Genomic DNA, 15,400 nt, shown 5'->3' on the forward strand with positions numbered 1-15,400 from the left:
CCTCTCCCGTTGCGGAGCACAGGCTCCGGACGCACAGGCTCAGCGGCCATGGCTCACGGGCCTAGCCGCTCCGCGGCATGTGGGATCTTCCCGGACTGGGCCACGAACCCGCGTCCCTTACATCGGCAGGCAGACTCTCAACCACTGTGCCACCAGGGAAGCCCTATCCTAAGTATTCCTTTTGTGGGAAATAATCTCTTCAATTTAGCAAAGTCAAAATTAAGATTTTAATAATATTTTTCATGAAACTAAGAGTTTGTTACAGAATATTGAGAAAATTCTTGCCTCATGGAACTTATTGGAAGACTTAGGAGAAAGGCTTATTATAATAATATAATAATTCCCATCACACAAATCCTATTAACTAAAGATCTTATTCAGTTTTCACCATTTTTATATTCATTCATGTGTGTATATAGTCCTATGCAATTTATCTCTTGCATAGATTCATGTATTCACCACCAAAATCAGATACAGAATTATTCATTCCCACAAAGAAACTCCTTCATATTACCCCTCTGTATTCACATACTCTTTTTCCTATCCTGGGGCAACCACCAACCTGTTTCTCAACTCTATATTTCTGTCATGTGGCAATTTCTATATAAACAGAATCAAATATTTTTTGATTGATGTTTATTTTTCTCTAAGCATAGTGCCCTTGGGATCCATCCTGGCTGTTGCATGTATATCAATACTTAGCTTCTTTTTATTGGTAAGTGGTACTCATTTGTATGTATGTAATAGGGTTTGTTTAATTATTCACCCATCGACAGACATTTGACTAGTTGTCAGTATTTTGCTGTTACAAATAAAGCTACTACCTATCTGAGTGTAGGTGTTGGTATGAACATAGTTTTTTATTTCTCTGGGACCACTGTTGAGTTTTAAGAGTAACTTTTATATTCTACATACAAGTCCTTTGTCTGATACGTGGTTTGCAAATATTTTCTCTCAGTTTTAACTAGCCTTTTCACCCTCTTAACAGGACTTTTGTTGCTGTACAAAAAGTTTTCAATTTTAATGCAACCTAATTTAATAATGTTTTCTTTTAAGGATCTTGCCTTCACTATCATATGTAAGAAAGCTTTGCCTAGCCTTAGGCCCAGGAGTTTTTCTTTTATGAGTTCTTCTAATAGTTTAATATTTTTATGTTTTAATCATAATTTTTTATTATAAAGAATTATCTATTTTTTAATTGTCAAACTTAATGTTTATTTTTAATTTGCCTCATGTGTCCTATAATCTATTGTTGGCTTTTTTTTTTTCTTACTCCATATGGATTAATTGCCATACTATCTTTTCTATTAGCCTCTCTGGTATTTTGGTAGTTATATCTTATTTTTCACTAACTCTAGAGATTACTCAAGAGATTATAATGTGCATCTTTAAAATATTAAATACTAATAAAAATTGTTTATTAATGTGAAAATACTTCACAGAGAGTTGAATACCGTTAAGGTATTTAGGCTCCTCCTGACTTTTCTATTACTGTGATATATTTAAATTATATACTTTAAAGTTAAAATCCACTACTATAATATCATGTGGCTAATCTTTATTTAAATTTATCCTTTTTACTGCAATTTCATTTTTCCTTCTAATACTGAGCTTACATCTGGTATCATTATCCTTCTTCCTTAAAAGCACTTTTAAAGCTTTATTCTGGTTCTGTCTTTGATGAGTTCTCTCAATTATGGTTCATCTTAAAATGTATTTATTGAACTTATTTAACTTCTATTCTTAGAGAATATTTTTGCAGAAAAAAATACAGGTTGGCAGTTATTTTTGTCCTTACTTCACAAAACTGCATTATTTTGACTTCTGACTCCCATTGTTTTTGTTGAAAAGTCTACTGTACTCCTTAAGTCTTTTCCCTGGCTTATTTAAAATTCTACTTTCGTTTGATTATCAGAAGTTGGATTATGGTGTACATAGTTATGATTGTGGTTTTATTTGTCCTGCTTTGGGTTTGTGTTATCTGAGTCTATGGTTTGATATATATTTAATTTGAAAAATTAGCATAATCTTGTCATCTTTTGATTCTCTATTATTCTCTTTGTATTCTTCTTTTGGGATTTATATTATGTTTTCATACTTTTCTTTAAAGAGTTTTCAAATATCTGCCTCAATTCTCAACCTTTTATTTTTCTTTGAACATTAAAAAATTATTTTCTAAATCTAACTGATAATTCTGTTATGTGAATCTTTAGTTCTGTTTTCAATGTCCTTCAGTTATGGTCACAATATCTTCACTCCTTGTATACCTTCATATTTCTCACTTAGTGTGGGAAAATTTATGTGAATAAATTTAAAGATCACTTGAGGCCTAGGATGATGTTATTGTCTTTCAAAGATAGTCTATCATTCTGCAGATGGACTAATGGCACTATTGTGTACAGGTCATCTCATTCCAATCCATGATTGAAATGATTTCAAACTGAGCTTCAGTATCTATGAAGACAAATCTATTTCTGCCCCATCTTCACTCCTAAGGTGTAACTCTTCTAGATCCAAGCCCAAATCCTGGAGATTTTATAGAGCCACCTCTGTCTTTGAAAGTTACCAAGCAATAATTTTTTTACTTCCATTCTCAAGCACCCTCAAAAGATTTGGTCTTTTTATCAGGCTGTTACCAAGCTTCATATCCCAGGTCAATCACTTCTCTGGAGCTCCATTTAAAACATCTTGACCTTCTAATTCTTCAGTGACTCAGTAGCTCTTTGGAGCCTGAAAAACATTTCGATCAATTTTTCTTGCTGATCTCATTAGGATGGTTTGTTTGAATAACATGAGAATAGAATTCTCCATTACATGTTATGCATATAATAGTTATTTTTTCTTTGAAAAAAATCCTTCTAGCATCATATTACCTTCAATAGTATTCACTGAGTAAAAAGTGATATTACTACTGGGAAATGTTTTTGTAATTTTACTTAGTAGATCTCCTATCTTTGGAAAATTAAGGTTGGCACTACTTTATTTTTGTCAGCAACTTCCAACAACTGTGAAATGTGCAATTTATTTTGCTTTTGACTGTCAATTGCTACTTTAGAAAATAAGTAAAGCCAACACCACCCTAATAATGACAGGACTAAAAAGAAAATTTAAGGGAGAATGAAATACATTAAGTGCAGTCTGAGTACAAGGGTCTTAATCAGTTCACAGCAATTGCAGCTGAATGTTTCAATTTATATTCTCTAAACAGCTTATTGCCTTCTTCCTTTTCAATTTAGATATATACCAATTTGAATATTCCACAGAAGCTCCAAAAATCCTAATTACATAGCTTGCCTAGTAGAAATAATGGATTTTACATTTAAAGCAACACCTAAGTTTAAAACAGAGAACTTTCTATAAGGAGATGAATGAAAATAACTTGATGTCAGAAATAAATTGGAATTTAAAAGTAGTATATATCTTCAAAGTAAAAAGAAAGTGCATCTGCTTATTTTGAATATAGAATCCCTATTAAACTTTTGGATTATGGAGTTCCCAGTCTTTGTAAATTCACCTGCTTTGCTTAGGCTGTATACCTGTAAATACATATGTTTGTATGTTTATTTTGGCTCTAGTCTTGTTTTTACTCTTTTTTGGTAGAAGAAGAGCAATTCCTGTTTCAGAAGTCTGTTTTATTAATATTTCTCTACATGGCTCTTGTTTTTCTTTAAATCTATTTTCTGATTACTTCCTAAATATAATCAAATATCTCTATTCCTTCTATCTGCACCCAAATAGACATTTTGCTTGAAAGATGAATTGTCTAAAAGTTATTTCTTATTATCCTCCAGTTCTTTCAGGTCCGGATGTATCCTTCATACTTCGGTACTCTTTTAACCCCCATGTTTCAGCATGAACAATATTTGTGATAAAATGCTGGGTCTTCTAGAACATATTATTGTAAGCTAGCAGGGTCCCCTGATTTTTTTTAGGAGATGATGGAGACAAGATTGTAGTTTAATTTTCTCTGATCCAAAAAAGTTTCATATTTGTGATAACATTTTTACTAACAATAAAGAGTGACATTTGGTCAGGTTAATTATTGTTTACAACATTTTTCATTTCTGACATATTACAATAGAACTTGCTCAAAATTGACTTGACTAGGTCAGAGGCATTGAAATAGATATTTTAAACTTTTTGTTGTAATAAAACAATCACTATCCTAATTATTCTAGAGTATTATTAACTAGATTATATTATCAGACATTCAAAAGTGGTAAACAGGGCTTCCCTGGTGGTGCAGTGGTTAAGAGTCCACCTGCCAATGCAGGGGACACGGGTTCATGCCCTGGTCCGGGGACATCCCACATGCCGCAGAGCGGCTAGGCCCGTGAGCCATGGCCGCTGAGCCTGCGTGTCCAGAGCCTGTGCTCCACAATGGGAGAGGCCACAACAGTGAGAGGACCGCGTACCAAAAAAAAAAAAGTGGTAAACATTTTTATTCCATATCTGAATAATCAGGAACATTGTATGCCATAAATTAATATAGTCTCTTCTCTCAGTAAAAATGTTGCTTTAATACTGAATTTATCAGATGTTGCACTGTTCTTATCCTCACAGAAACGTCTTTCTTGCCTCATGAGATAATAAATATCATTTAGAAAAAGTATAACTGAAGAAACCTGCATGTATAAATAGCTATTTATACATGTGTATATATACATATATATGTAATTATATATGTATGTGCATATATCATATATTTTAACCATGTAGCTACACAAAATTCTCACCAGAGATAAGAGCATAATTAATAATCAATGTGAACACCTGTATTTTTGAGCAAAATATGTACAACTTCAAGTTTCCTACCTTAGAAAAATGATAAAAATTGGCAAAGACAAAGCAAAGTAGTAATGGCAGTCGAATTTATCATTGTCATGTTTGTATTCTTTCTCTTCTCTTTGAACACCCATTGAGGAAATTATTTTCGCTTTTTTGCCTGAAATTTTCAGAATGTGACTTTAACCTGGTTTTAGCATCAAAACGAAACCAAATAATTGACAGTCACCAGATTCAGAAAACTATTAGAAAACAAGTCAATTATCTTTCTGCAATCACAAGGTCTCATTTTCAATTATTTTTCCAATTTTTATGATAGTGTCTCTGTAGATTGGATATCTCTCTCCACATACATGGTTGCCACTTTAGCTCCAGAATTCAGAAGTCAATCTTGTAAAACTACTCACTCAGACTCATTAGAATTAATCTAAAATTTCCAAAAGAGAGAAGCAAATTATTTCAATCAATTGAGTTCAAATCAATTGAGTTCAAATAAGTGTCAAGTCAATTGAGTTCAAAATGACATGGCCATAAAAAGATTAAAAGAAAGAAAGAGAAACTATTTCCGATTCCATTCAATGACAAAGACAGTTAGCACAGAAGATTCATTTGTATGGGGCTGGAGAGACATGAGAAATGCATTTATGATTGTTTGATTAAATAAAAATTCCTGTGTACTATTTATGAAGAAATCATTATGTTCAATATTTTTAGTTAAATTAACCATTTATGATTGTCCTTTTCCTTAACACTTGGCTAATTCTTCCAAGGAAGAATTCTTCTTGCTATTTGCGATAGCACTTAATTTAGTTCTTTTTCAAGAATAGATGCTCAACTGTCCATTTCACCAATTTACGTAGCAGGCTAAGTCTGTGGACATGCTTATTATGGTCCTAAGTAAATCTTAATCATATCTATAAAATGTACTGTTTAATCTAAATCACCTTCTTTTTGTAGGTATTTTTGGCTGAATACACGGGACCTCTGCTAATATATCTCCTCTTTTATTTGAGGATCCCATATATATATGACATGAAAGAGAGCTCTAGAAGATTACGTCACCCAGTGGTACAGTAAGTAATACATATACATGGAACATATAGATTAAGGAGCAGACAAACTAGTACACAGACATTATGCTAATAAATATATTTTGTAAACACAATTATAGTGGATTCAATTTTAGGGTAATATATTTTAGATAACAAGAAGTAATGTATGCATGCCAACTTTTAAGTTTATAAACAGGAACTATTACTTAATATACTTAATACTTTAAATATACCTTAAAGCAGAGGTAATTTCAGTTGATTATGATCACAATCAACAAGAGAAAAGCTTAATATTACAAAGTTGAGAGGCCATATATAGGACTCAAAATATTAATACTTCTCTAAAAACATGGGCAACATTGCATAGAAAAGAAATAATGACTGAACTAATAAAGTGGAAGAAAAAGGTTTTAAAAATTACAAAATTAAATTTTACTTTTAACCAGGACAGTTATCAAAGTAGAATATATAACTATAGTTCTTCACGTATTGTGGAAATAGTCTCCCTCTCTCTCTCTCTCTCTTCATATCAAATAACAAATTAAAGAGAAAGAGTAATCATTCAAGATGCTACATTGACATGTAGAGTTAGAAATTTGTTAAAAAAAAAAAAAAAGGAACCTGGGCAAATGACTAAACTCTAAGTGAATTAAGAAGCAAAATTCAGGTCATAAGGATGCTAGAAGACAGAGAATAATTTGATTCCTGGATTTCTCATCTCAGATTTGTCTTTCCTTCACTCTTAATTCTGTAATCCAGCCACAATTACCACCCTTGTCCTGATACCTACCATGCCCTTACACACCATCCCTCTTCATCCATTGCCTCCCTCTTCTTTATTTTTTTCAAACTTCAAAGAGAGCTCAATATTACTTAGTATTAGCCATTCTTATTCCTTCAATGAGAAATACGTTACTAAAATGTTTTTCCTTTATACAATTAATTACTTTAAAATTATATATTTACATAGTCATTTGTGTCTTTCCCTCTATAGAGTTTAATTTCTATAATGGGTGACTTTTGGTGCTCAGTCAATATTGCTGCTTAACACATTACCTGATTTATAAAAAATAATAGTAATGTTCTGTATGAATAAATACATGAACCAGTTACATGAAAATTTATTTTACATTAGGCACTTTTAGAGTATAAAAACAGAGGAACCTGATCTGGATGTGAGTTCTGAAATGGGCTTTTCTATGAAAGTTATGTTTGAACATGTTGAAGTTATGTTGAAGTTATGTTCTTTTTTTTCTGAAGGGGCGTGTCAGATTTTAACTAGTAAATCTGAGGTATCTTCATACGGAAATTATCTGTGGTACATAGCAGTTTGATGCTTTGTAGGAGCAGACAGAAAGCTAGTAGAGTAGAGGCACAGAGAAGCAAGGGGAGATTGGATCTCAGGGATCATAGGTCAGTATCTGGCAAGTTGCTCAGGGCCTTTTGGAATGTTAAAGTCTATATTTCTTTTTCTTAAGTTAAGAGAATGCCCAATTCATTTAGAAAGTCTGGGATGGAGTGTTCATAGGAGAATGTAATTGCCCTCATTTTTTAGATCAAACATATAATGTGTACCAGATATATATCACAGCATGAAAAAAGAACACTTCTTTTTCCCCAGCAGCATTCTCAAAGAAATTGACCGACAGTTGGTTATTATTCTTAAACACAAACACAGCATGTTTTATAACTTCTCAGTGATAAATGTATCTGTTCCACATTCTTCCTAAGGAGCAAATATGTGAAGTTTATATTAAATCATTCAGAGGAGATACACACAAACACACAAACTACTTTTGAAATTTGAGTGTCTAGTAGAGGTCAGATCATCCCTCATATACCACACTCCATCTAAAAAAACTCTAAAATCTATTTTTTGCCTTTCCTGAGCCCTTCTCAACTCCCGGAATCCTTCCACTGTGCCCTCTGCAATTCAAAGTCCACTGTTAGCAAAATTTCTTATATTGTCAACCTTTTATCTGAGCATTGCCTTCATATTCTTCCTCAACAGAAACCTGGTACACTGCCTCCCTTGCAGCTTTATAAAGTGTCTTCTTTCACAGCCCTCATACCTTGAAACTTACTTGATGAAACTTAAGATATTTTCAAATATTACATTTGGGAAAAGAGACCCAAGCCTATTTATAGATGTTCAATTAGTTTAGCACTGGAAAGAGAAAGAGTTGATGTTTGAAGGGAAGTCAACCATAATTAAACAGAATATTTTGGAATGAAATCAAACTTGGTGAGTGCAAAGTCCAATAATGTGCAAAGTGGTATATATCCAGATATTAAGTCGTAGCTAGCTGTTATGCTAATATCTATGCCCTAATGGTGTAATATAAATTAAATATGTGAACTAATTTAATCATAGTTTAAATTAAAATTTCTCATCCAGTGCTCTGCTACACTGCTGGGCGTAAGATAATTTTTCTGCTTTCTTACAAAATGGAAAATTCTACTACTCAAGTATTTATATAAATATTCTTCAGGGGCTTCCCTGGTGGCGCAGTGGTTGAGAGTCCACCTGCCGATGCAGGGAACGCGGGTTCGTGCCCCGGTCCGGGAAGATCCCACATGCCGCGGAGCGGCTGTTCCCGTGAGCCATGGCTGCTGAGCCTGCGTGTCCGGAGCCTGTGCTCCGCAACGGGAGAGGCCACGGCAGTGAGAGGCCTGTGTACCGCAAAAAAAAAAATAAATAACTAAAATAAAAAATAAATAAATATTCTTCAAAAGAACCAACAAGTTAAGAGAGATGCTGATTCTCTTACCAGTCCTTCGAACCCACATGTAACCTCCTATATCAGGATGTTTGTTTTTGCTTCTCTTACTGTCTAGAAAGCTGTTTCCCCAAATATCTACACTTTGTTTTCTCACTTCTTTCAGAATTTGTCTATTGTTCTTAGATATACACATCACACAGAACATGTCTCTCCCATAATAGGTGTACAATTATACTTTTATGAATTAATGAATAATGATATATTCCCTAATGATTTAGCCAGGTTGGTTTGTTTTTGTTTGATTATTTGTTTTCCCTAAAGTCATTCTTATTAATACCAGAAATCATTAATTCATTGTGTTTAATATAAACTTACAGTGTAGACTCAATGTTTAATTTTACATATTGTAAATGAAATGCTTATTTTTATGCTTAACCTTTATACATTTAAGTATATAATCTTTGATCCTTATTGATTTTCTTGAAAAACAATTATAGTTTTTGAAGTTTTACAGGTTTATTTATAATAAAATAGATGCATATTTTAATAGAAATATATTTTAAATATAAACAAGAAAACATGCTTCTATAAATCATATTTGACATTTACTTTTTAAATATTAGTTATATAAATGACAAGAAGAGGTGATATGTTAGAATAAGAACAAAATCAAAGCAACACAAAATACTGCAATATGTTAGGCAGTCAAAGACCAAACATAAAACAAACTAAACAAAACAAAAGCTGCATTGACTCCATAGGAAAGGAAATTCGAACTTTTTCAGTCTATGGTACTTGGTAAAGGACAATCAGACAATGAAAAATGTATTTTGGATATTATAAAATGTCAAATTAATTGTAAGTATGTTTTGGATACTTTTAAAGTTGTAAATTTTCTGCTTCAGCCTTAAGGCATTTTGAAATGAGCATATTTACAATTATTAAATTTATATATATATTCCTTGGGCAGATGTGAACATACAGTTAATGACTGTTATTATGAAATATCTTGAGAGTCATCAGAAGTAAATTTATAGAAACTGTTGTTACAGTACTTTTATTATTAAATAAATTTAGAAATTTTCAAGAATAAAATAAAAATATCAAAAAAACTTGTGTTTTGGTTACCAGAAACAATATTTCCTAATAAATAGAAAGTTGTAGCATACAAATGAACCTATTTACAAAATAGAAATAAAGTCACAGATGTAGAAAACAAACTTATGATTACCAAGGGGGAAAAGTGGGGGAAGGATAAATTGAAAGATTGGCATTGACATATACACACTACTATGTATAAAATGGATAACTAATAAGAACCTACTGTATAGCACAGGGAACTCTATTCAATACTCTGTAATGATCTATATGGGAAAAGAAGCTAAAAAAGAGTGAATATATGTATATGTATAACTGATTCACTTTTCTATACAGCAGAAACTAACACAACATTGTAAATCAACTATACTCCAGTAAAAATTAATTTTAAAAAAGATGCAACTTCAAAAATAAGAAAAAGGGACTTCCCTGGCAGTCCAATGGTTAAGACTTTGCCTTCCAATGTAAGGGATGTGGGTTCAATCCCTGGTCAGGGAGCTGAGATTCCCACATGCCTCAAGGCCAAAAAACCAAAACATAAAGCAGAAGCAATATTGTAACAAAGTCAATAAAGACTTTAAAAATGGTCCACATAAAAAAATAATAAAATAAAAAATAATAAGAAAAAGAAAGTTGTAGTAAACTAAAAAAAAATAAAAAAAATAAATAAAACATCTTATGTATAAGGTGACCCAGATTTTTGGAAGGGAATTTAATGTGTTTGTGTTTTATTTTCTTTCTAGCTTGGCCTGCTTCTGTCATTGTATACACTATATCCGATACCTTTTGGAAACCTTATTTGTTCACAAGGTTTCTGCAGGACATACACCTTTGAAAAATTTGATAAAGGTGGGAACGGATATGTTTTGTAATTTTAATTGTTATTGAAAAATTTTATGTATTGGATCATCTACATCATCATTAAATCATGTTTATTTCTCTCAAGCTTAGATTTTTCTATTCAGCTTTATCAGCATATCTTAAACATTCCGCTCCTGAAATGCCATTTCCTGAGCGATCTAGTTCATTGGAGCTGCCCTCAACCAATAACATCACATAAAATATTTGGCATGACCTTACGTTACAAGTTACATACTTTTAGGCACCTTTAATTTTGGAAATACTTAGCACTGAATTCAGATTAAGTGCCACTTGAAGAGGAAGAATCTCATATATAAACCCTCTTATAAATATACATTTATGTGATTAAAATGATGATGCTACACCCTATATTTGTGATTGGTGTCAGTGTAATGACAATATCTTTGCTCTTCCCCAAAATGGTAAATACAAATGTTATTAACCATCAATTAACTATCAAGAAAACGGGAAATGTTCTGGAACATTGAAATGGAAATGTACATTAGATAACATGGTGCAATTCAGTTTTCCAATTCAAATTAAAATTTATTTTAATTTCTTTTCCAATTTAAAATTTAGTTTCAGAATGAATTATTTCTTTACTAAAATATTCCTGAGTTTTAGCAAATATCTGTTTTCTTAGAATTTCAACAAGCAAACATTCTATTGTTGTCATTATAATGAAACAGTAAACTCTAGAACTTTTACAAACCTCAAAAAATCATTTAGACTAGCTTCTCTTTTGAGAGAAGGTATTAAAATTCGTCATGTAAGATCAGCATCATAGCCTAGTACACCTAAAACGAGGCCATTTCCCTCTATAATCAATCAAGAAACATTACTACTAATGATTAAATAATTCATTCTTTTATTCATTTACTGTTGGAAAATATCTATTTATTATTTTTATTACTTCACTCCTATATACTACTTGATAGACAAAAGCTATTCTTGAAAAATCTTCATAAAATACATTGTTACATTTCTCTATATCCTAAATCCTCATTTATATTAACAAGTGTTGAGCAAAGAAATGCATTTTCTTAGTGATATCAAATAGGTACTTTTAAAATGCTACTTTACTGAATGAAGAAGCATTCCATTTAACTAGCTTAGAAAATTTATAACATTTTTTATACCATAATGCTGCAGTGTGGCATATAAATGTATGGGGTGACTTCAAATGATGTGATATATATTATATATATATATATATATATATATATATATTCCCTAACTTTTATTTTGTTTTATTTGTAGAGTTGTGCCTTTTATTGGGGATTCACTTCTTGGATTGCCTACTACATTAATCACCCATGGTATACACCACCATGTATGTAGAATTTATTCTTCTATACTCATACTAAATTGCCAACATCAAAACTCTGCCCTAAACTATATAGAGATGATGAACGACATGGCACATATAAAGGAATAAGAAAATAATGTCAATTTTAAATTGCTTTCATAACACTCCATTAAATTTTTATGTAGGCTTAAAAGACCAAATTTGACTGACATATTTTGATTTATTTTCTTTCCATAGAAACTCTAGCAAAAAATGTAAGTTGACTATAAACATTCAAAATGACAGATAGTAAAATGAAAGAGTAGAGATGAAAAAGAAACATGCCATATAGTTACATAATCATGTACAACCATCAGGATTTTTAAAATAAATAATTAAATTATTCTTTTAAATATAACTTCAAAAGAAAAAACATAGAGGCTTTTTTTCCTGTGACATATTGTTCCCTATTTATAACTTTATTAAATGTCTTGTCCCTTGACTCAGATGAAGCAATTTAGTGAACTGCACACTGGAACCAAATCTAAATCCTCAGTTCCTAATCTTGGGGGAAACATACCTGTCCTGATCAAAGAATTACATTTCTTTTATCTTCTTTGGACCTTTCTCTTCTCAGCTTTTACTGCAGCTCACAAGGCACACACAGCAGAGCCCTACTGTTATGTGTTGACATTTCATATTTAACTGAGAGTTTTTTCCTCTCACTGTTGTGGCCTCTCCTGTTGCGGAGCACAGGCTCCGGACGCGCAGGCCCAGCAGCCATGACCCACGGGCCTAGCTGCTCCGCAGCATGTGGGATCTTCCCAGACCGGGGCACGAACCTGTGTCCCCTGCATTGGCAGGCGGACTCTCAACCACTGCGCCACCAGGGAAGCCCCTGAGAGTTATTTTTTGTGGTCTATTTCTAGTTTATAAAGTTTGAAAATAAATGGATATAAATGATGTATTCAAGCTTTATTTTAGAGTTTATAAAATAACATAAATCTTAAAGACATTAAAATAAATTAATATCTTTTCTTGAAGCACTGACACAGAGAATTACATTATTCAGGGTTTTTGCCAAAATCAGCAAATCTAGTTCAGCAATCACAGTAAATGATTGCAATGTTCAGAACTTTAACTCTTCTAAATACTAACAAATTAACTATGAATATTGAAGGAGAAAATTCTCTGATCTCACAAAACTCTAACTGATTTTTAAAAATATTCTAACAGAAGATGTACCTTCTAAGTTTAGAACATGAACAGAAAAAAATTTTTAAAAGATATTTTTTATCCATAGTATGTTTAAAAAGAGGAGCCTCTGAAAAATGCTACATTCGTATATCTTATACAAAATAATAGAGGTTAACTGTGTTAATATATGCAAAATATTTATGGAATACTTATTTTTTGTCAAGAACTGTAAAATTGCTATTTCTTTTTTAATTAGAAACAATATTATTATGTAGGTGTTAATATCCCCCACTATATATTAGGAAAATAAGGCTCTGAAAGTTTAATTTTACTGTGCTTAAGACTCTTAAATGAATATGATGTAAGTAGGACTCAAATAATGTGAAAATATATAGAGCATTACAATACCTATTCCAAGTGGAGAGTGAATATCATGTAGAGGCACTGCATGCTTTGCATGGCTCTGATATGCATGGATTTCAGTTTTTATGGTTTATTTAAATAATACCAGCCCCTAAAACCATGCTTCAAATTCAGTTACCACATACGCTAATTACAATTTCACAAAGTACAAACCTTGCAGCTCTTTAGTCCACATATCACTCTATAAATAATGAATGTACATCATGGTCAGTGACATCTGATGGTGGTTGATAACTGCACATCTCTTATTCAGTTCACTCACAACCAGCAAATAACTGGAACAATTGTGGAGTCTGGGAAGTCCAAGATCAAGGTGCTGGCAGATTGGGTTCCCTGGTGGGGACTCTCTTCCTGACTTGCAGATTGCTCCCTTCTCACTGTGTGCTCATGTGGTGGAGAGAGAGAAAGCAAGCTCTCTGGCATCTCTTCTATTAAGGACACTAATTCCCATCAAAAGGGCCCTAACCTCATGACATCATCTAAACTTAATTACTTCCCAAAAGCTCCATCTCTAAACACCATTATATTGAAGGTTGTGGTTTCAACATCTAAATGTTGAGAGGCACCATTCAGTCTATAGCAATAGTGATGGGGGGCCTAGGATAATTAGCCCACATTGCAGGCAAATAATGGGATCTAAGTTGTCATGTGATTATGACATTTGTTAGGTTTTATTTTCTCCTTAGAATTTCACTTTTCTGCATAAATGCTACAAAAAGTTCGATCCTTGCATTCATTATCTCTGCCTAAGATTTTTAAAGATTGTTCTTCCCCTTTTATAACTCTTTGATTAGAATTTATAGATTAATATTTTTGGTTATATATTAGATTGTAAAAATCCAATGCTGTTCCTTCAAAGTAGAACTAGTACAAACTACACTATCTTTATTTTTTAAATTAATTTTATTGAAGTATAGTTGATTTACAATGTTGTGTTAGTTTCTGCTGTGCAGCAAAGTGAATCAGTTATACATATACCTGTATCCACACTTTTTTAGACTCTGTTCCCTTATACGTCATTACAGAGTATTGACTAGAATTCTCTGTGCTATACAGTATGTTCTTATTAGTTATGTATTTTATATATAGTAATGTATATATGTCAATCCCAATTTCCCAAATTATCCCTCCCCCCATTCCCCCTAGGTAACCATAAGTATGTTTTCTACATCTGTAACTCTATTTCTGTTTTGTAAATAGGCTTATATGTGGAATCCAAAACAAAAAAATGGTACACACTACATTATCTTTAGATGAGATGAACTAAACCTGAAAACATAGATAAGTACAAAAAATTTTTAAACAAAAAATTTAAAACTAGATACTTAAAAACCCATTCCTAAATAACTACTGAATCTAAAAGTAAAAATACATTACAGAAAAGACAATGACAAAGTGACAAAAGAGTAAACAGTACATATCAAAGCTTTTTTAGCCAAGTAGTTATAATCTTATTAAATAATCATATTTAAGGAAAATGAAACAAACATACTAATTAAACAAGTTAAAAATTCCTTTATATTAAAACACTGTACTCAGACTATATGCTGTATTAAGTTCAGGTACTTAAGAGTTGTAGAATAGTTGAGCCAATTTTTAAATTATTTCCCTTGAAAATTTTCTTTAAAACCTGAATGCTTACAATGTAATCTTCCTTCATTTCATCCTCACAATTAGAAGAAAGAAACAGTTGTTGTATTTTTTATGTGTGTTTAATTTTTTCATCATATTTTTCTGTGCTTTCACTTTGTATATGTTCTTTTGACTTACATACTCAAGTGTTTAATTCAGGATATTTTGTCCTTACTACAGATATGATAATTAATTTTCCGTTATTTTTATGTTGTCATAATTTACATTGTGCTTTGCCCTTTACATCAACTGTGTTTTTTTTTTCACCTCTTTCTGCATTCTCTGCACTAACAGTTTCACATTTTTTATAGCCCTATTCTCAACAGGTCTGACTGCACAAA

General features: G+C 31.9%; 1 protein-coding gene across 1 annotated transcript in view; it reads left to right on the forward strand.

Moving 5' to 3' along the window:
- The window catches only part of TECRL (trans-2,3-enoyl-CoA reductase like), a 40,470-nt gene that overhangs the window by 1,893 nt on the left and 23,177 nt on the right, over positions 1-15,400 (forward strand). The window contains exons 2-4 of the mRNA XM_007469032.1: positions 5,743-5,858; positions 10,402-10,507; positions 11,780-11,852. Coding sequence (XP_007469094.1) covers positions 5,818-5,858; positions 10,402-10,507; positions 11,780-11,852 — 220 coding nt within the window. The 5' untranslated portion in view covers positions 5,743-5,817. The remainder of the gene's footprint in view (positions 1-5,742; positions 5,859-10,401; positions 10,508-11,779; positions 11,853-15,400) is intronic.

The sequence above is a fragment of the Lipotes vexillifer genome, unplaced genomic scaffold (assembly GCF_000442215.2).
Source record: "Lipotes vexillifer unplaced genomic scaffold, Lipotes_vexillifer_v1.1 scaffold1841, whole genome shotgun sequence".
In the NCBI taxonomy this organism is placed as follows: Eukaryota; Metazoa; Chordata; class Mammalia; order Artiodactyla; family Lipotidae; genus Lipotes; species Lipotes vexillifer.